Source organism: Poecile atricapillus, chromosome Z (genome assembly GCF_030490865.1).
Source record: "Poecile atricapillus isolate bPoeAtr1 chromosome Z, bPoeAtr1.hap1, whole genome shotgun sequence".
Lineage (NCBI taxonomy): Eukaryota > Metazoa > Chordata > Aves > Passeriformes > Paridae > Poecile > Poecile atricapillus.
Window position 1 is genome coordinate 93,332,685 of NC_081289.1, and position 22,654 is coordinate 93,355,338.

A 22,654-nucleotide genomic window follows, 5' to 3' on the forward strand; every position below is an offset into this window, starting at 1 on the left:
TGTTTGTGGAACCCTCTCTCTTTTACTTCCTTGTGGTTAACACAAAGGAGCTATGATTTTACAAGGACTTGTTTATCCCAGCAGATCTCAGTACAGGTGATATGGATGGTTACCAGTTCCCTTGAGAAAGTTGTCATTGGTGTCCAACCTTGGAGCTGACCTTGCCGTAGTGTTCACCCTGGCACTCCTGGAAGGGGAGATGAACATGGTAGCCCTACTGTTCAGTTAGTGTCCTTCACTCACAAAGTGCCAAGCAAAGGAGACACACATTAGCAACACTGAGTATCTCAGATGTTCTGAAAAAGAACAAGGGCCTGTTACTAAGGGATACAGACGGGCCTTGAGGGTCACTTTTTCAGTCACTATGGAGAACTTCTTGGTTAGTTTTGAAGTTTCATTACTGATCCTTGAAGAGAGATTCCAAGCAGCCTTAATATCTTTGCAGTGCCAGGTTTAGATACTCTGTATGTCCACAAAAATGGATCACTTATTTAAGATGTAGATTGACAATACTTGCTGAGTGGACTTAAAACACACCCTGAAATGCAGGTCAACTGGCCACTGGAAATAATGAATTTTGGCACAAGTAGGGAAGAGGTTCTGGTAGTTTTGAAGTGTTTTCTGAGGAGAACAAATTACAATTTGAGTTAGCTCCAGTGGTGTGATTTTACATTGGCCACTGAGGAAGATCTGTAGACTAATGCCACTGCATATCATGTAAAGCAGTAAACAAAAAAGGGAATTTCTTGTCAGTAGGCTTTAGATGCAGTGAGTAGAGGTGTGCTGTTGTGTGGTGACTTTTTGTTAAGGAATTTCTAGAGGGCTTCTGAGTCCTAAAATACTGAATTGAGTCCAGTAAATTAATGATCTCTTGTTTCAAGTAAAGTGATGATTGGGAAATTAATTAAGAATAGCCACAAATATGAGAGCAAGAGGAAGACTTTATTTAATCTTAAATGTGAATAGCTGCAGGCTTCATAATTTGTTGGCTAAATAGCTCTTCATTTATACATATCATTATTTCTAGAATAGTGGTTTAACTGCTTAACACCTTTTGCTTGCCTGTACAAAATTAAGCAATCTCTAGAGTAGTTCCAGGCTAATAAATGTGCAACTTTTGTGTCCTTTTCCTAAGCAATGTCAAGCTGGGGCTGGTGGCAATAATTAAGGACATAGTGGGTATCCATCTTGAGGAGTTCACCATGGCCTGCCACACCAAAAGTGTCCTCAGGAAGCACTGGGAATTGTTGCAATTGGCTGTGGGTTGTTGAAAGCAGGGAACTATCCCTGGAATGCATTGATGAGCTTCTCTCATGGTCCCCTCAGGGTCAATACCCACAGGAGGGGTCATAAGACACCACGGCCCAGCCCCAGAAGCCATTCCTATGTGAGGTGAGATTTATTCCCTAGCTGGATCAAATCCAACCCTAAACCTGCACCACCTCTGCCTGTACTGATGCAAGCAAGCCATAGCTCGGATCCTTTGCTTTTATCTTGCTCCCATGACACCTTACTTTAATTGTTCATCTCACACCATCACCTCCATACAGATTAGCTTGCTGCTGGCCATTACCTACAGTATAGGGAGATGCCTCCTGTCCCTGTATTCAGCCCATCATCACTATCTCAGTGTGGGGCTCAGCCTCCAAGGAAGCTGAAAGCCTTTGGAGCAATCCTGCTAAGTGGTGCTAAAATTGCCCATTGTGTTTCCTTTATCAACAGGCTTCACAGATATTCATGATGTGTGTCCTTGCTCTCCCCCAGGTGCCTCTCAGAGAAACTAGAAACAAAGAAAGTTGAAATACCAGACCCTCATTGTCTCCCTGAGCAAATGTAGTGGCCTTACTCAAGTAGAGGGGAGATGACCCAAGCCTGGTCTAAAACTTTCTTCTCCTATGCCCTTGGACCTAATGCCTGGCTTCACCACCCCCTAGAGTCTGTTTATACCTCTGTCACATCCATGACAAACACCTCAGTTCTTGTAAGCCAGGCAGATGGTGCCATCAGGACAGTAGGAGCCCACCTTCCCCCATGCATTCCCCTCTAGCCCATTACCTTAATACCCTTACAACCATGACCTCAGCACTATCAGAGAGATACAAGCAGAAGGCATTCCCAGATGCTGCCTGTGTGTACACAAGTGTATAAAACGCAGACAGCCACCTGGTGGTGATTTGCATGTCACAAGCTTGCGTTTGTCAGGTGCAGGTAAAAATAGAGCTTCATGCAGCTCCCATGCCTCCCTCACCTTGTCTCTCTACCAACCTGGACTATAGGAAGAAAAACTGCATTTCAGGTGGATATCCTTTTCCAGCATCTCCTCAGGTTTTTTCAAGTTTATTAAACTCACCTAGTTCATCCTTGTCAAGGTTTTGTTACTGGGGAGGCTGCAGGGGTGGCTTCTGGTGAGGACCAGAAGCTGTCACCACATCAGATGTGATGTTGGTCATCAGATTGTCATGAATAAAATCTCTCAAGAAATCCACCCCGGTTAAAATACTGTGTTTAGTTATGTACAGTTAATGTTCTTATCCCATTTGGAAACCTTGTTTGTTGTTCCCCTTGTTTACTCTGATGGTTATTGGTAATGTTAATTACTTACCAGTTTCTCAAGTGTTTTAAAGGTTCTTATGAGACATTGTTCTATCCCTTTCCCTTACTTCCTTGCTACTATGTAACAAAGCTGCTCCCATGCGGGCTAAATCAAACTAAGGAAAGCAACCCATTAGAAAGGTATGCCACAGATGGAGCAACTCCCATGGACGCTGTGCCACACTAGAACAAAGAAACTCCCAGGAAGCTGTGCAACCGAATAATATGCAAACTAAGGCGTGCAGGACACCAAAACAAGCTAACAGAGGAATAAAAGGACAAGGAAACATATTCTAGCAAGCTATGATGAAAGATCATCTCCCTGCATCACCTAAGTCTGCTTAGAAACCATCTTCCTGCATCACCATGACCTAAAGAGGACTGGAAAAGGACTGACCAGCCTAGACAATGAGCCAGAACAACAGGCCTCCTGGCTACTCTCATGAGGATGGAAGCCCCAGCTCTGCAGTGTGTGCTGCAAAGCTGAATTGTGCCTCCTCCTTGGAGCTGCCAGTGTGGGATCAGCCGTGGTGCAAGCAACTCCTCAGAGCAACTCATCAGGTCCCCCACCCCAAGAGCTGAATCCTAATAAAGGCATCAAGCAGGAGTCTTGTCTCCTGTCCAATTACTTTCAAGATCAGATGGTGAGTGACAGCCATCTTCAAAAGGGACTTAACCTGTCGCCAAAGCCAAGCCCTCTGTGATATCTGAGTTTAAATAAAAGCTCTAAACTACAGCAGCAGGGAGAAAGGAACAAGAGCACATGAGAAAAAAGCATCTTGTGAGACACAGTTGCCAGGTCAGACTCTCCCGCCCTTCACCAAGGGCCAGGGACCAGCACAACAGAGTTAATCCCGTAAGGATTTCAACAGTATGCTCCTCAAGCCAATTCCTTCGGTAGCTGAAAGCTGCATGTCACTCTGAGCATAACACAGCGAAGTTGCTATGCCAGTTTGTTTGCATTGGTAAAAAAACAGAAGTAATTTTTTAGCTTGGTACATCCAACTAGTTTTGATGTATGAACAGTTAAGAAATTAAACATTAAAATTATTACCAATATACTCTTATTGGAATTATTCCAGGGGAATCAAAGTCTAATTTCATTCAGGTCAAGGAAAGAATGGAAAGCAGATGGCTAGCTGGAGTTTAAGTTAGGTTAACTGCTGTAAGAGATGGAAGAGACACGTGAGTGGTTAAGCACCTCATGTGCAGGATATACACATCCCCAAGTGCACAACAGCTCTTTCAGAACCCCTGGATGGAGGTAAGGAGTGTCATTATTCTACTGCAACTTGGTCAAGAGCAGTTCACTTGTCCACTCACTGTGACCCATTGGCCCTTCCTTTCATGTTAGTTAGTCCTCTCTCATTAAGCCTAATTATTCCAGCTATGTGTTTTAATTGCTGTATTCAAGGAAGTACTTCTCTTCCTGTTGGCCAGCCCATTATAAGCAAGCTATGTAACAGGCCTGCAGACATCTTGTTTTTCTTGTTTGACAGCAAGGCACAGATCCCAGCTATTTCATAGCCAAATGACACAGACTGTAGTCATTGCCTGAGGGGAGAACTTCTTCCTGAAATCCTTTTTCCCAGAAGAAACCTTTCTATGTTGTTTTTTTCTCTGCCATGTACATTAGGTTTACATTCAAGTCAGCTGGCCATCTACCCACTTCCTGGTTACACACATCTTTGTAGATCACTGGATCAAAGCAACCAATTCTGTTCATGCAAGTAGCAGACCACGGAGTTTAATGAAAGAGTGAATGCTGTGCGACTGCCTGGCACATAGGAATACTGGCCTCACACCTTCTCACAAAAAACAAGCAAAAAAAATGCACCCACTGAGCTCTGTATGAAGTATCATTACTTAATACTCATATGGGAGGGCATATGGCCCTGGGCAAGGATACTCATACCCATTCCATTTAGAACAAAATATTTATTTGCTATACCTAGGCTTGTTAAAGACTGAAACACCCTGTCCTTGCATGTTGAAAGATTCAAGCCAGTTCCTGTCCTGAACTTGGGTTCTCTTCTACCAGCAGGGGCACTTTTGCTCTAGGAACCGAGGCTCCTTACATATAACCAGAAGAAAGCATAGGCTTTACTTTCCATCACCTGTAATGACCACTACAAACAGTCAAATTCTGTGATAACTCTGCATTTGAGGACCATGTGTTGGCACCTTTAAAGGGAAAGTTTGCCTAACATGGAGATCCTCACTGTGTATTCCTCAAAAAGCCAAGCCTTAAAGAACATCTTTCAAAATAGGCTATGCAAGTTATTTTCATCACAGTATGCCTACATACCAGTTCTTGGGAGGGGAAGATATTGCAGCACAGGAAGCTGAACTCACTGCCCTTTTAAGAATTGCTTTGCACCCCTTGCTTCAGCACAAGGGGCATCCCAGCTATTCTGGTCTTCCCAAGCATGACTTGAATTTCCAGTCACTGTCACCTGGATTGTCCAAGGCTACTGCAGAGTAGCATCTTATTAAAAAATTAAACAAAGTGAAGTTAAACTCAACACACAAGCAGCAATGCACCACTGACTGCACCTTTCCCCTGCAACAACCTGGTCTGGTCTTGCCTCAACAGAAATACTGTATGTTGCAGCACACTTCAGTACTATTTCTCAAGGATGAAGTGGGATGCCAGGGCCTCGTACTGACCTTCACTTGGAACTTTGAACAGGAACTTTTTAAACCTTTCTTGCTCACAGTTACTGCCCAAAGGGTATATGTATGCCATGCAGAAAGTGCTTTCAAAAGCAGTGCTTGTTTGCAGATGGTGTAGTGTTCATAGTGCTTTCTTGCTACAGCTTCATTTTATTCTCTCCTCACAAGTCTGTCCATGGCACCACTTGGGGTAGTGGTTTCCCATTTACCTTTGAAGAGTTCAAACATGCAGCTGCACATCTCTTAGTCAAATAGCCAGAGCTATATAACATTTCCCATGTTCTTCTCATTGCATAATCACAACTCAGAACTTACATCCAAGAAGAACCTTGATGCCTCATCCTAAACTAAAGGGTGTGGCCACTTCTTGGACTAGAAAAATCTTGTTTCAAATTTGGAACATATGTATTAAGCTGTTCAAGGCCTCCAGAGCCATCAAGAAATTCATGCATGCTTGTGAAGTGACTGTAAGGCTGAGTCATGGGTGAGTTCCCTACCACAAAGACAAGAGGCTCACTCATTCCACATTGTCTGCATATACAGCAGGAAGTCTAGCTTTTCTGAGTGATCAGTGAGCAGCACAGCTCACTAACCCACTGCTAGCTACAGCCCTGCTCCCTTCTTTACTGAATTGTTTTACAGGACAACATCCAAGCCAGCAAGGAAGCCATTTTGATTCTGTGGAAAAAACACTGTTCCCCATGGTTACAGTGCCAAGAGTAGGTGAATGTCAGGTATAAAAAGGCTGGCAGGTCAGCATTCATCTAGAGAGCCTGGTTCACGATTGGAGGACCACAGAATCCAGTTTACTGTCCAACGCAGTGTCAGATGTGTTCTAAGAGTGCAACAGTGCAATCAAGTGAAAATTACAGGAGTATAAAAAAATTTATTGACCTTAAGACATTACAAGTTTTACTTCTTCAGTCATTTGTTCCAGCCTAGGAACAAAACAGCCCAACTCTGACTAAACACACTTTTTTACTAATAGAACCAGAAGGTACACATACCAATGGCAGGGCAAATTGAAAAGGCAAAAAGACAGCAAGTCCAAGTCCTACCTTGCACTTCCATGGTAGGATTGGTCTTATGCTCTGGAAGGACAAGTCTTAGCTTTGAAGACTAAAATGCAGCTTGAAACATTTTATAAGTCTTTTAACTAAAAAGATGTAACATAAGAAAGAACTATCCTACCTGGTGACTATCCTTTTTTCTCCAACTCCTCTTTCTGTATTTGTAAACCAGATTATATCCTGGTGACTACCATCTGAATATGGTGGCAGCAGACCCCTCCTGAAGCCACTGCCATGGCTATCCCAAGCCAACAATAGATGAGGTTGCCTTTGACAAGTCTTTGTATACAGACAGTACTCCTTAACACAGCAAAACCTGACACTCACCTGACACAATGAAATTCTTAATATTTTTATTAAACACACAGCAATATCCAAAAGTGGAGAGTTTATACTTTATTTTACTCATATACATGGACCAAGAAGATAGTTTCCACCACTTAATCTAGCTAGCTTGTTTAGTTTGATTTTTTTTAAGTAGAAAAGTTGCAGGCTGTAATTTAGCCAAAGCTGTCATGCTTCAATATCTTCCTGGCTGGAGACTAGACTAGACTTTTAATAGTCTCTTCCAGCTTCTCTTTATTGGCCCCAGAGAATTCCTGCACCTGTAAAGAGAGATTGGTTTTTAGAGCTCTTGCATACAATGCTTCTTAACATTAGTTGCATAGGATCCAGTCACATACACACCTATTCAATTCTGCTAAAAACTAAAATTTTTCCCACCCTCAAAACAGCGAATATTTTGCAGATGTTCATGTATTTATTTCCCACTTAATTCAACTCATGCAAAAGTTGAGACAAAAGACTATCAAATTTCACTTACCACTGATCCTGAATCAATATTGTATAAGACTCAAAAAGAGTCTCTCTCTTGAAGAGACTCTGAAGGTGCCCACATATCAGAGGCAGCTCAAAGTTACCTGAAGTTGCTCAGGACTCTATCAATCAGATTCTGGAAGGAATGTTCCAAATGACCTAACCCTGTGCCCAGATTCTCATGTAAGAACTGTTGTTGCAATTTACAGGGCAGAAAGATAGAGGCAACATTCATCTACTGTCTCAAAAAACAGCAGCTCTGTCCTCCTGTATTGACAGGGGTGCAAGGTACAGAGCAGACTACACTACAGGCCATGAAACTGCTTGCTTGATGCAAAAAGCCACACACTGACTGTAGCACTGTAATTACAATTCTTCCAATAACGTCATGAAGTTGCAGAAGTTCACCCTAACAAAACTGTCAAAAGTTCATACGGTCAGTATGGGGTCACCATACTGAAAGTCACTCAATTATCCAAGGTGCAATTCCATCACCTTCAACCATGAAACTTATACCCAAGCATTGTTTTCCTTTAGAAAAGCCTACCTTCAGCTTGCTTAGCAAACTAAAAGCCTAAGACAACACATTCAGCTCAGCAAGTTCAGGCAGAGAGCTACTCAAACTACCCTGCACAGGCAGCCCACAGTCAGCTGAGCTGAGCTCTGAGATTGTCAGAGCACAATCTGTAGCCCATCTCATCCATCTCTTGGCAGAGCAGACACAAGAGGTCTGTTCAGTCCTCCAACAGTAACCTCAACCAGGTTAGAGACTTCTGTTTGGGTAGGATTTCATAGACACCTATAGTTATGTCTCTGCTTGAACACAAGCTGCATCCAGATAATAAACATTGACCAAGTAAATAGCAGAGTGCTAGGCACATACACCAGCAGTCTTAACACAGACATCTCACCCCACTATCTCTCATGAAACTGTCTGTAAGCCTAACCTGTAACTAACTCAGTTCACTACCTGTGAACACCCAGTCTGCATCACCAGTGAACTGCCGGTTACATTTGGTACAGTACTAAGATGAACTTGCTTGCTCTCAGGAGTATCTTAATGCTAGTGGTACCACAGAGAATATCAAGAGAAATAATCAAGAGAAAGCAGACTAAGTAGTCCAACACTCCCAATCTTCTTTCAACTGTTTAGCTTGCCTGCTCCAGTACCAAAAAACACAGAGCCTACCTTCTTTCCATTCTTGTAGAACTGGAACGTTGGCATGCACTTCACATCACAGTGTGAAGCAACATCCTGGAAGAGACAAAAAAAACCATCTTCAATTGGGCATATTCTTAAGGATGTTAAATTTAGAACCCACTCTAGCTGACTTCTGTTTCAGTGACAGGGTAAAGCCATTACTGCTCAAGATAAAGCGAAAGCACTTTTGCTAGTCCACCACTAGCAAAACCAGTGCAATGTTAACATCTCCCTGAAGTAAGCCTTAAAGATCCCTTCCTCAACATTTAATTCATGCAATAGGAAAAACCTTAACCTGTACTCTGTGTTTAGAAAAAACAAACAGACCTCTGCATCAAAACAGATGTCTGGTTGTAAGACTCAAGAGCCCTATGACAACTCTTGCGCTTCCATGTGATATGTTTCAAATACCTATTTGACAATGCTGAAACTGCAATACAGCAAACATTTTATTGCACTTAATTCAAGACCTAATTTCATTTTTAATGAAAGAGGAAACAGTGCCAAGAGCAGTGGAGGGACCAGACAGATCAATAGGTTGTGAACCAGTAGGTTTAAGGAAGTTTGCATTGAAGCAGCATAAGACCTTAGACTAATGCTCCCTCCCAAAGGAAAGGATTAGTTCCACGTTATCTGACACATGCCATAGGACTTCAAATGTGCTGATAACCAAGGCAGCTTGTTCTGTTCAGATATTCCCTGAAAAAAAAATATTATTCTTTCCAACTAAATCCCTGTATTTCAATTTTTAGTTGAAGTAAACTCTTGTTTTGTTTCAGTATGTGTGAAGACATTTTGAATTCTTGTCTGCCACTTGTGCGGAAGTCCTTAGCTGTCCTCCCTCAGCACCACACCGGACCTTACCTGGGCATCATCCACATCGATTTCTATGAACACCACATCACCATACTTCTCACACAAACTCTGGAAAGAAATAAAAAGAACAATGCAGTTACAGTGTTCCAGAAAAGCTTCCTGAAAAGATGTGTTCATATAAATTGCTGCTTAAACTGCTAGTGAAACATGCTTTGTTGTCTTAAAGCAGCTATTTTACTACCAGAGCAAAAAATTTCTGTTCTGCTGCTGATTGTACAGAAGGATAAGCATTGTTTCCTCTCTGCATCCCACTTCTTGAGGTAATGCAACTGGCAGGTCTCTACAGACCTGAAATGCATGTAAGCATCAGGACAAAAGCTAAACCACATATTAGTTTCCAACTATATCAACAGTCAGTCTATTTCACTTGGTAGTCCTAAAAATAGATACTTCTGCAACTTCTCACTTTTCCAGAAAATGCTGGTAGCCACATAAGGGAAAAGGAACTCCATGTTACTGTCCAGCAACACAAATATTTATATACAATTTAATGTAGAAATAAATCCAGAAAAACTACTTACGTGGAAAAAGGGCTTGATCATTTTGCAGGGTCCACACCATGTGGCAGAGAAATCAACTACTATAAGCTTCTCACCAGCAGATTTCAGTTCTTCCTCAAATTCAACCTAAAAAAAAAATTAAAAAAAAGAATAAAAAAAAGTAAACTTTTGGAATTTTTGGAACATATTGATGATTTCCCCCCTCCCTTCCTAAATGACATAAGACTAATCCCAATGCTGGCTTGCTCTCAGAACTAACACACTAGTCATTACGGCAAGTCTTAAACACTTGACTGGGTTATTTGTACCATCATGTAAGTGGTTAAGTATGAATTGTTTTCATTGGTGCTAGAAGCAGCCAATGTCTTATGACTCACCAATTAGAAAACAACCACAATGCTCAGTCAAGCTCACTGAATTGTGGAAGCAAGCTAGAAATTCTTCAGTTATGATGCTCAACTCTGACAGCTCTTTGTTATCCCCAATATATGACGCTTAGTTTTTTTATAATCCATATTCTTGTTTCTGTCTTGGCACTAAGACTTCCATTTTCCTCTGGGATACACATTCCTCTATGGAATTTGAAAAGGACAGACACAAACCTTTGTACAGTCCTCCATTCTGGTGACTTTTCCAATCAATGGCTAATATTAAAATGGTAATGTCTGTTTTACTCTAAAGCATGTTTTCGAAAGCAACCTCATAGGATTGTTATTTTACCAAGTGAACCCACATTTGACATCATTATCCAAAGAATGCTACACAAACAGACTACACAAGTAGATACTCAATGCTTATTCAGAGTCTTCAAATCTGTGTGTTGCACTTAGTCACATGAATCGTCTCTGGACAATATTTCTTGGAACTGAACATCCTTACATACCATTATCATTTTTGCTGGCCAAAAAGTGAATGCTTTAATAGAACTGAAAGACATTAAAAGTGATAAATACTTAAATGCTAAGAAAAGGCAAACAAATATTTCGGGCAGAAGCAGAAAGTGCTGTTCACCTACTTCCTGATGCTATCTTTGTCAAAGAAAGGACAAACCACTTCAGTAATTTTCAACTTTGTTGTCTTGTCAATCAAGCTTCAGGATAGCTGTTAGTATAAACGTCAAAAGATAGCTGCTTTAGTATCCCCTCAACTTAATGAAGCAAAGTGCTGGAGTCCTGTCAGCAACAGCTGACTGAAAGCAGTATGGTTACTGCCAGATAGGGCAGGGGTTGGTTTTGCAGTGCAGGAGTTAACTAATTGATACCTGCTTCTGCAATCAGCCACAGTAAGTTGCGACTTGACTCTAGTAAGCTAAAGAATGTCATGCAGGTGAGGAGCCAAAAGTCAGACTGGACATGAATATATATAGAAAGCAAGCAGAGATCCTGCTCTTTTGAGCATTCTTATGTATGGTATTATCCTGTGTGAAAGTCTTCCCAGCTTCCTATAACTTCAAATAGACTCAGCATTACATCTCTGTTAACAGATGTTTTCCCTCCCCACATAGCTCTCTTCAGAGGCACAGCATCCATGCTGCTTTTTTCATCCTTGCATCTTGGACAGTCACAGTCTACTCTGCTACAGGACCCATTGTAACACTCCACACCACCTACTCTCATTCTGAAAGAGATAGAAACTATTAAGTTTTCCTATCTCCCTACTTTCCCCTGCTCCTGTACTGACATAATATGCATTCCTGTGCCCATTCCCACCAGCAATATTTAATGTCCCTGAACATTACAGCAATCCACACTTGCTGCTCCCTCCCAGCACTTACCTATACCGCAAGTTCCTCAGTTGAGCCTCACTCCTTTTGGCCTTGAAACTCTACTACTGATTTTTGGTATAGCTTCCCAGACCTCTGCACAATAGCATCACCACTCTATTGATTCCACTTCCCACAGCTGCCAGTTAGATCATCCTCTTTTAACCTCTAAGTGTCCTGTCCAGCTACATAATTACTGTATTCTGCAAAAGGAAGTCCAGCCCTGGAATGTGTTCATCATATGGCCACCCACCTCAGGTTTGCTATTGCACAGAACAAAGGGAAAGTGGGACGGCATCGTAATTACATCTGGTCACATATACCATTCTCCACTGGTGACCTGGTCCTGACTACAAATCAGGTGTTACCCTGCAAATCATCTCTACTATCAACCAAAATTGCTGCAGGACAATGAAAAGAGATGCTGGGTCCAAAGGTGTTACCTCTGCAACTTAAAAAATATCAAACTAGTGAGAGGTTATGTAAGTTTTTCTAGTGAGCTTAATTTCCCTGGAGGAAGGAAGACAGTAGCAGGAGCAAAACAAAAAACAAGCTGCTTGACCTGTCTGACAGACTTCACTAGTTATATTTCATGTTAGCTGTAAACTGACAAGGTTTTTTATAAAAAACTAAATAATCTCTGTTACCAGAAGGGGAACCTTCTATCAAAATACTACTTTTGTCATGCTTTGAGACGATAACCCAACTTTGTTAAACAGCATTTCCTCCAGGTAGCATCTCACTGAGAGAAACCTCAGATAGTATGCTGGTCAGTATCGGTTTGTTCTTTGCAGAATTTGTTGTTGTTTGTTTTTCTTAAACATTTAACTACAACCTCCCTGAGTACACACAAGATCTCATTTTACTTGTATTGTTGTCCAGCAGAAAAGGGCATGCTTCCTTCAACAAACACATTGGTAGCAGGCATCTGTTCCCAAGGGCCAAGTAAGAAGCTCTAATAATGAAAACTTCCAGTGCCTCAGAGGTTCCCAGCACCAGGCAGTGCTTCAGAAAGGAGGCTACCAGCCACAGATGGCGCTGAAAGGAGTCTGCTGCTCTCAGCAATAGATAAGATAGGTCCACACTATCTGGCAGATTTGATTAAAGGTAGGTTGTAAACATTATTTTCAGTAAGTATCAAGTCACCCTTGAACTTGCCCAGTCATGAGCTGACTGCCAATGGTTACTGTTTAATTTAGTGAGGGTTTTTAAATCCAGAAGCTAGCAGACCAAAGGTTCAACTGCCTAAACTCCCTAGCACATACCACTCCTAGAATTAGCACTTATAGCAAAATCTACAAGTTTCCAGCATTTTCTTTAACTCAAATAACAAGAGAGGCAGCTAGAATCAAGAGGAAAGCTTTGGCAGCACCAGCTTTTTAAGTCTATACACCCCATTATCTTTGGCTATAAAATGACATCCCATAGTCAAACCCTCTTACAAATAACACTAGTCACTCACCTCAAAGCCACTACAGAAGGGACAAAATACTGCTCCTTCTGTGCTACAGCAGGTACTACAGAGGGATCAGTAAAGCACCCTCAAAGTAGGCATTCTTCAGAAGCTAGTCAGTTTCTGAAAAGGTGTGCAGGGAGAAGGGCCACATCGAGCTAGCTCTCACTCATTGAAGCTCTTGCAGACAGTGCAAGAATCGGTCTTCCCCTTTGTATCAAAGAAGAATACAAACCTGCGCTACAGAAAATCGGAATTAATCCAGAAATCCTAGCTGTATTGTGCTTGAATACTCTGTGTGTCACTGACGTTAAAATGCTATTGTCAGCATGACTGTTGAGTCCACACTCTCCATGGATAAGCAACAAAAGTTTGCTTTCACTACAGCAGACTATTAATCAAAGTTCACAGCCAGTATAGTGGAAGCCTAGCTAACTTAGAACAGGCTTTTCCTCCAGAGCCAGGTTTGTCTTGATTAAATAGTGTGTAATCTGTTCCTGTGTGTAACAAAAACCTCGGATCTTACACTAAAAGTTTGCCCCTCTTGTGCCACCATAAACAGAGAAGTGGGAAGAGATGCAAAGCAGAATTACATTCACATACCATCCTTTCTCCAGGAAATGAATGGTGAGTAATTTCATTCATCTTAGGGAGCTACCTGCATTCATCGGTTGTCGCTCTAATAAGGAACGGCTGGAAAGAGGCAACACAGACTCTCGTGGAGTCAGAACAGGAGAATCCCCTAGTTTATTGCTTCAGGCTAGTTTTATAGACTGGTACATGGAAAGTACAGAAAGGAAACTCTTATTGGTTAGTAAATCACTACGTCACCATCATTGGTCAGTGGCGAACAACACCATCTGACCTTCTCTTGCCAAGAAAACACTGGGTAGACAAACAGCACCTGGAAGGCTGTTTTCTGTCTTTGAGGATTTTTTCACATCCTCCCATGAATTTCTCAGGCTAGCTTTCCAGAGCTAGCATCCATAATCGGTTTTTGAGCTGTGGTCACAAGTGTTAGCTTGTATATTTATGTATCACAAGTCAACACTTTTTGCAGTCCAGCAGGAGAGGTCTGACATGCTTTTCATTTAAAAAGTGAACTGACTATAGAAACCCACAGCCTAGAAAACAAACTTGGATGTATTTGAGACTTTAAAGACTGAGGTCTCAAAACATTTTGGGGTGCAAATGTGTGGGGGGAAGGGGCAGGTCAGGCCTTGCTCTGGTGAAGGGCAGTGCACTGCCCCACACTGGATCATGGGGGCATCCCTAGAGCCTGTATCCCACACACAGTGTCCACTAATCACGGGCACACTAGCGGCAAGGGGTATTTAAGGCCAAACAGGCTGCCAGCGTATGTCTTGACCTACCTTCTGTTGGAATTTTTATCAGCTGAACACCGCTGGGATCCAGCAGTTAGCTGGGTGTGCCCTACAGCAGTATAGCTATATGTGCCCTTTATGTCCTTTCTGTCTTTTTCTTCCTCTAATTCCCTCTTCTCAGAATTTTTATCATGAAGTCAAATAGGCTTAGAGTTTGCTAAGCTGAATGGGCTAAGTTCATGCTTTGAAAAGTGTTCTGTGTTGACTGAATTTTTGCACTAAACATTTTGCCAAAGTTCTCTAATTTTCTAAAGTTGCCAGTAAAGCCTTTTTTGTTGTTTTGACCTCTTGAGAATATCTTGTGGGTATTCCTCCCCTGTGTCTAACTCAGAGTACAAGAACAACTGTAAGCCCTGCTAAAGACCTTGTTGAATGACTTTTTGGAGCCTTACAGGATGCCTACACAGCATCACTTGTAGATGCCTCAAAATGAGATTAAAGTGATACTTGCACCAAATTTCAAGTTCAAAAGATGAGACTAGCCCAACAGGATTTTTCCTGAAATGAAGAGCTTGCTAAGTTTGCATGGAGAATACTTTTCCAGACTTGCGTTCCTAAGTTACAGCTAACAAATACTCTATTGCTGTCTATCAACCACATCAGCTGCTGTGCACAAGACCACATACTATTTCCTCACCAGAAGGGTATTCTCCATGTGTTGGTCTAGGCTTTATGACTATTCTGTATCTCAGAGCCACAGATGCGTTTGTATTCACAGAATCACCTGAACAGCAATGTGCTGCATTAGGGTTGTGAATATGTCAGACAGCAACATAAAAAATGAAATACTTCTTATGCCAGCAACTCCTGCTAAGTACAGGGAATGGGCTCTAGCAGTTCCTTTCAAGTCAAGAATGGATGAACTTTTCCATGATGTCCTGCCCAAAAATTCAACAGAACCTAGGCCAAATTCTAAGAAAGCCACCTGGTCCCCTACTCACTAGCAGTACATGAAGCAAATCGGTACTACTAAATTAGGGTACTGTATCACAAAATCAGTTAGGTTGGAAAAGGCCTCCGAGATCACCGTGTCCAGCCTGTGACCCAACACCATGCTGTCAACCACACGCAGTGCCACGTCCAGTTTTTCTTAAAACATCTGCGGGGACAGTGACTCAACTGCCTCGCTCCGAAGCCTAATCACCCTGTATTTTAAGAAATTCCTCCTAATGTCCAACCTAAATCTCCCCTGACGCAATTTAAGACTGTGTCTTCTCCTCCTGTCGCTGTACTACCCTGTTATCCGCTTGAGAAACGATACTTTTTCCCTAAGACTTTAAGTCCGATGAGCAACAACTTGTAATAACGTGAAATTGCATCACCTCCTGCTCATTACGACTCCCCGAAGCCTCAGGTCGCGCTGTTATTTGTTCCCTCCCTCTGGTCCGACCGAGACCTCCGCGCGGCTTCCCCCGTTCCCGCCGCATGGGTGAAGCAGGCTCCGCCTGCCCGGGCAGCACACGGGCTCCCACCCGCCATCTCCCGCAGGCCAAGGCCTCTCGGGAGCCCAGGGAAGCCCGAGCAGGGTCCCCCGCCTGCCAAGCTGCCCCCGGCAGCGCTCCCTCCCCGCTCGCCCGCCCGCCGGGAAGTGATGCTCGTCCCGCCGTCCGCCCCACTCACGGCCAAAGGACATGGCCGCCTTGCCCATCGGACTCACCAAGCTACCCACGATCTTCACCATGGCGGCGGCGGCCGGGAGAGGAGGGTCGGTGGCGTAAAGTCAAGAAACCAAGGGGTTTAGTACTGAGCTCGGCTCGACTTCCCCGCTTACCGCCCGCCGTCCCAGCGCTGCTCCCGCGCCGCCCCGGCCGCCCTTTTATGGCCAGCACCTCGCTGCGCCGCGCATGCGCAGGGCCCGGCCCGACCCGCCTCCTGCCGCTCCCCGCGCGCCCCCGCCCAAGGCGCCGTCGGGGCCCGGGGTCGCTGGGGTCCTGCTGAGGAGAGCCGCGAAGCCCCGCCCCGCGCAGCCCCGGCCGGGCCCCGAGAGGGCGTCCCTGCCAGCTGCCGGGGGGAAGAGGCAGCCGCAGCGGAAGAAAGGAAAGCCCAGGAAGGCTGGAAAAGTGCTGTGTAACGATGAGCAGGAAGTGCTCGCCCCCCGCCCCCCCCAGCTTCCCCCCGCGGAGCGGCTGTGTCTGACGCCGCGCTTTGCTCGCCTTACGAGAAAGGGAGCTGGTGTTGCCCGTAATGCGGGCAGAGCGGGGCTACTGCAAAGCTGGAAGGCTGAAATAAGTCACAGAAATATTTTTTCTTCCTTTTTGTCCCTTGTTGCTCTACTTCCCACCACCAAAAGCACGGACTGGCGCCGTTTCTCTGGAATGCGGGCCTTTCTCCAGCGCAGAAGGCTCCGGCACGAGCGGTGCTTGCTCGGGCTAAACACTGAGCGCCTCACGTAGCTCGCCTCACGGAGGGACTCAGCCAGGACCAGAAAGACTCCTCGCGGAAAGAACTCAGGGCCCATCCGAGGAGACTCTGGTGGAATCTTAGGTTCCCATCTGTCTTTATTTCTCTGTGTTTTGGAGACATCCTTTGTTTCACCACATCCTGCACCGCTGCCCACCACGGGTCTGCCACAGCCCTCCTCTTCTGCTGGGCTGGTAGGATTTAATGTTGGACTCTGGAGGTTGCTGACTCCAGCTCCCACTGCACGGGACACAGGAAAGGCTAGGATTTGGGATATTGGTGCCAGGTGTGTCACGAATAGGCTGTTTCTGCAGGTTTTAGCAGCTGGGTTACCAGGCTATGAAAGGTTTGCTCTGGGACACAGCTGACAAGAGGATAGGAAGACGTAGTGCAAGTCCTGTGTAAAAAATACACTTCTTCCTTAAAAAGAAATAGAAGACAAAAGACAGTTTGATTTGGATGCAGGTACCAACTTATCCCAACAAGATGTGCCCTCATATGTTGCTTTGCTTGTAATGAAAACTGTAATTATTTTGGAAGTATATTAAGTATGTGGCATACTACAGCAGCAGAACTACTAAACTCTTTCCTGGCCCTTTAGTTGCATCCCCTTTGCTCAGCTTTAGTTGCACCACAGTCAGCTACCTCCTGTCTAGCTCTTTCCATACCTGCTATTTATCTGCCTGAAATACTTCGGATGTCCCTGCTTCTTCCCCTGCCTGTTAGATACCATAAGTATCCCCTTTTATTCTTTGGAAAAAAAAATATTAGAGGAGCCAGGATGCCTGTGGGTGAGAAACAGCACCATGAAGGCCTGGTGGTTTCTGTTTGCTTTCATGTTTTCTTCCAGCTTCCTCCAGCTGGTCCCTGCTGCCCATGTGTCCGTGTGTCCTGTGGCTGACAGACACAGCTGGTACATGTGCCCTGTGCTGCTTTGAGGAGGTGCAGCTGCTGATGCTGGCTCAAGAGAAAGCAAGAATTCCTCATCAGCCATGGCACCTTGCTCTGCAACCTGCTGCCTGGCAGGATAAAATTACAAGAAGCCCAGAATACCTTCAAAGTCCAACTCCAGGATGCTCCACCTCTGCCAAGCATTGCGTGGCTCTTGCAGAAGCCAGTGCAAGCAAAGGCAGGAAACAACCCACCCAGATAATAAATTCTTAGAAACCAACAGCTTTCTCTAGGCAAGTGTGGGTGAGTAAAGCCTTTCTAAACTGGAAGAGGAGGTGTCCCCCTCCTCAGGTGCCATGTGTGGCCACTTGCCTCCCGCTGTGCTCACAGTCAAGTATAGGCTTAGGCATACGGCAGTTTGAAGTCCAAAATGTTGCTGTAGGATTGTTGCATGGATTCCTAAAATAACTGGACAGTAATATAATTGTGAGATAAATTTGATCTGTGTTTCATTCTTAGACTGTAGAAATTACTATCATGACAGCACATAATAAAGACTTGTCCTCTAAGTGGGGAAAAAAATCTACACATCTAGAAAACACCCTGTTTGCTTATTTTTTTTTCTTATTTTTGTTTTAAACTGTGGAATGTGTCATTGTTTACCTCAACATTGCTGTAGCTCTCCCATGTACACAGTCAACCACAGGGGCCCCCAGCTTCTCATGTGCCCTCACCCCCACCCACCTTCCTCACAAATGCAAATGCAACATACTTCTCTCCTCCAGGCTGCTGGAGAATGGATGTTAAAGATATGCAAGTTGACTTGTGGAGAAGTTGAAAATCACGTGAATTTCATGCTTCAGCAGACTGCTGTGTGATGTGTCATACCCAGGAGTCACTGGATAGGATGGTGGCCAATAGATGCCTCTTGGCAAATGTGGGGTGACAGGGGATCAGGAAGCACTTAAAGACACTCAGGAAGGTATGTTTGCTTGCTTCTGAAAGTCAGAAAATGAGGCTTGAGGAGGGGCAGAGTGGAAAGGCAATGTAAGCTTCAAAAATCAGTCCCTAGATAGTAGAAAGGTCTGGAGATATTGACAAATGCCTGAGCCACCCATGCACTATAAGTAAATATGTATTTACCACACTCCTTGGATGTCTGGACAAAGTGTGGGAGAGGAAGTCAGCAGGTCTAAATTTAGGTGCCCTCAAGAGAATTAATCAGTACCACTTAGGTGTAGGCTAGTAAAAAGGACTGTATTTTTCGAGAGCTTATGCTATGCCACAATTCTCACAAACCTCCAGGAAGGAATTCAATTTGCCTTGTTTTAGTCACCTTTAAAGCTCATGCGATGGAAGGCATCCTTTTTATTTTGGACTTTGCATGTGCTGATTTCTGTCACCTGTTAGGTGAGAGCAACATGTACCAGCAGTAGGGAAGAGCTTCACCCAGAGCTGGAGGTGAACTCAGGGTGTGTTCAGGGTCAGACTTGCAGTAGATTTGGGAGGTTAAGCAAATTACAGTTTCAGTTCTTTCTGAGCTGCTGGAAGAGGTGGGAAGGGTAAGAAAGGTGGGCAGCAGTAATCCCTGACAGGATGACCGGTGAAGCAGGTTGTAGATTATGGTGTCCCGTCTGGATGAATGAGCCAGAGCTGTGACACATGGTCCTGGTGTGATGCCCCTCCAGCTCCATGTGGCTTTCCAGATCTGTTTACCTGTCTTTAGTTTAAAGGCTTTGGAGCCATGAATCTGCTTTCTAGGGCTTGCTTTGTCTTTTCTTCTTTGTGTGCCAGTCCATGTTGGTGGATGGAGGAAGTGGCATGGAGTGGTGAGATCCAAGGTAGGCTGGAGGTCTGCAGCGCAACATCCTGAGTGTGACATTGCAAAGCATTAGCCAACAAAAAACCTGCTCTTTGCAGGCTTTGGACTCATGCACACAACAGTCACTCATGTTCCATTTCTTCATAGGCATGCAATGGAGAGTGAGAAAAAGTGAAAATAAGAGAGAAAAAGGGAAGAAAAAAGGAAATGGAAAAGGAAAAAAAGAGCAGGAAACCAGATCCAGCAGCTTGTGCGGACCTCTTGCAAGGTTACCTCTCCAAGCTCCCATGAGCGTATCTAAGACAAACTTCTGTCTCCTAAAACCACTACTAAGTCTCCTAATCACTCAAATGTGTCATTCAGTAAAAGGCACAGCTACATGGATAGTACTGCTACAGCCAGGGCACAGATGGTCAGTCATGTCCAACATTAAGAAATAGTGCATCCAGTTGCAGAAATGAGGAAGCTGCTAGAGGCAACAACTCCAGCCATAGCAGCATCAGATTTTACCATAGGAAAGCCGGGTTATTTGCCAATGTCTTACAATGGAAATTGGGAGTGTAACACCTCGCCCTAACACTGCAACAAAGCTGCAACCTTTAATTGTACTTTCCCTTTCCTTCCAGCCTGCCCTTCTGGAAGATTTTGCTTTGTAACTGGCCTATTAAAGGTGCAATAAGTGTTTAATAATTGGATAGGTGTGCTTAGTGTTGTGCCAGCATAAGTCACAGAGGAAACATGCTTCTTTCTCTCTCCCAGGCTGATGGGCTGCAGATGTAATTGCGCAGATTCTTTTGAATGCTTGGTGTAGCATGTCTGGTTAAAAAGGAGAGGAGAAGTTGAGGGAAAAAAAAGGGGGAATAAAGATCTTGGCCACAGTTCATCTCCCCTTACCATGGGGAGATGTTGGTTAACAAAGCATTTCTGGGAATCAAGAAAACATCCATGTTACTTCCCTCACACTAATTTTTGCTTATTTTTCAGTAAGCTCTTTGGAGAAAAGAATTTCAAAATACTCCAGAGCTGATGAAGCTGCTGCTTTTGGGACTTGTATAAGAAGGAACCTGTTTTTCTTTTTTAAAGAAAGCTTCTGTAAACTTACCTGGATTTATGGCATGTTCCAGATCTCCAGAAGGGAAGGTACCCTGACATGAGGTGTTCAAACGTGTGTGGAAATGCTCATCTGCACTCTCTGGTACTGAGGCACTTCGGGTCTCATGTCAAGACAAATACATGTTGTGTATTTTCCTTAATTGTCTCAAACTCAGGCACCTCCTCTATGCTCACCGCCTCTGTTTTCCTTGGGTAGTACAGCAGGCTGGAGCAAGCTGACCTGCATTTTTCCTACAAGAGATGTTGTGTCTTATTTTTTTTCCTAGAGAACCACATATTTTTTTAGGGGATCCTTCATTTTCATAGGGAATGCTGCTGGATCTGTCTGTGCCAAATGTCCCCTGCTGCTACTCAGGAGCAACAGTCTTTGGGGAACAGGAGCGTATTACAAGGCTCTTGACCTTGAGGACAGCAGGGGACAAAGAGGAAAAGAGAATTTCAAGGCTGTGCCAAAGCATGAAGATGAAGTTTAGCACTTTGAGGTTGCTGTGCTTGTGCTGGGTATCTGCAGAATGGGAGACCAAGAGAGGTCCTCCTGGAGAGGAGATGAGATATTTTTACTTTTTTGGGACATGTGTATTTTCACAACTTTTTGTCTAGGGGACAGTATCTGCTGATTTGCCCTGATAATAGGCAAGCACTGATGTTTTAGGACATGTGGAGATACGCATGTGGAGATGTCTTTGAGGAAGCAGGTAATGCAGAGTAAATGTGTATGTTGTGTCTATGTAGAGGACAAAATGGTTGGTGTGTGTTTTGCTTCCAGGTGTAGCGGGTTGACCTTGGCTGGCCAGCAAAGCCACTCTATCACTCCCCCTTCTGAACTGCACAGGGGAGAGAAGTTATAGCAAAAGTCCTGTGGGTTGAGTTAGGACAGACTGCTTTGTCATAGGCAAAATAGCCTCAGCTTGGGGAAATTAATGTATTGCCAGTTAAAATCACAAATAGGATAATGAAAAATAGGAACAAACCTTGTAACACCTTTTCCCACCCCTCCCTTCCTTCTGGCACAGCTTCACTGCTGATTTTCTTTACCTCCTAGCCTCCAGTGGCACAGGAGGATGGGGAATGGGGGCTACTGTGAGTCAGTTCCTCACACATTGTCTCTGCCACTCCTTCCTCTGTGGGGCAGCACTCTTACTCCCCCCCTGCTCCACTGTGGGGTGCCTTCCATGGGAGACAGTCCTCCATGAGTTTCTTCAGTGTAGGTTCTTCCCATGGGCAGCAGTTCTTCCTGAACTGCTCCTGTGTTGGTCCCTTGCTTGGGGTGCCATTCACCAGGCACAGACTGCTCCAGCCAGGGTCTCCTGAGGGGTCAGAAGTCCACATTGTGGGTCCACAGGTTCTGCCAGAAGCCTGTTCCAGAATAAACTTCCCATGGGGTCTCAGCCTTCCTTGGACATTCCCTTGCCCTGGGCATGAATTCCTCCACAGACTTCAGGTCCTGTAGGTTCTGCTCTACCATGAACTCCCGTGGGCTGCAGTGGCAGAGACTGTCATATTGTGTGGTCTTCACCAAAGACTGCAGAGGAATCTCTGCTCTGGTGCCTGGAACACCTCCTCCCCCCTTCTCCTTCACTGACCTTGGTGTCTTCTTAAGTCTTTTACTCCAAATGTGCTAACACCTTTGCTGATGGGCTTACGTTTGGCCAGTGGTAAGTCCATCTTGGAGCTGGTTGGCATTGGCTCCATTTGACATGGGGACAGCTTCTAACAGTTTCTCACAGAAGCCACCCCTACAGGCCTCCTATTACCAAAACTTTCACACATAATTCCCATTCACCAGGGATTTGGTCCAGTGCTTTTGATTTAGAATTTATCTGAAATACCATTAGTTCTTGGAAATGACTAATGTAAATATTCCACCAGAGAAGAGACTGCTCATTGTTGTGTAGGCAGGACCCTTTTCATCAGTTTCCAGGAAATCAACAAGGCTCAGCCAATTTCCACTACCACAATTTGCCAGGTGCTCTTGATTTTCTTCATCTTAAATGCAAGTTTGTGAATGAAATACACTGAGTTGTTGTGTTACCAGTGAACAAACACTCACATTTGCATTAAAAGTATTGACATCACACACAGGTGCTTTGTTATGTA

The 22,654-nt window shown here is 44.2% G+C and overlaps 1 protein-coding gene across 1 annotated transcript; it reads right to left on the bottom strand.

The window, feature by feature from the left end:
• Positions 1-6,719: 6,719 nt before the first annotated feature.
• Positions 6,720-16,174, bottom strand: LOC131573418 (thioredoxin). Its single transcript, XM_058827365.1, has 5 exons — positions 15,989-16,174; positions 9,753-9,857; positions 9,220-9,279; positions 8,344-8,409; positions 6,720-6,943 (listed from the first exon to the last, which is right to left on the bottom strand). The coding sequence occupies exons 1-5, from the start codon at positions 16,010-16,012 to the stop codon at positions 6,881-6,883; spliced, it is 318 nt and encodes a 105-aa protein (XP_058683348.1). The 5' UTR covers positions 16,013-16,174; the 3' UTR covers positions 6,720-6,880.
• Positions 16,175-22,654: the final 6,480 nt, after the last annotated feature.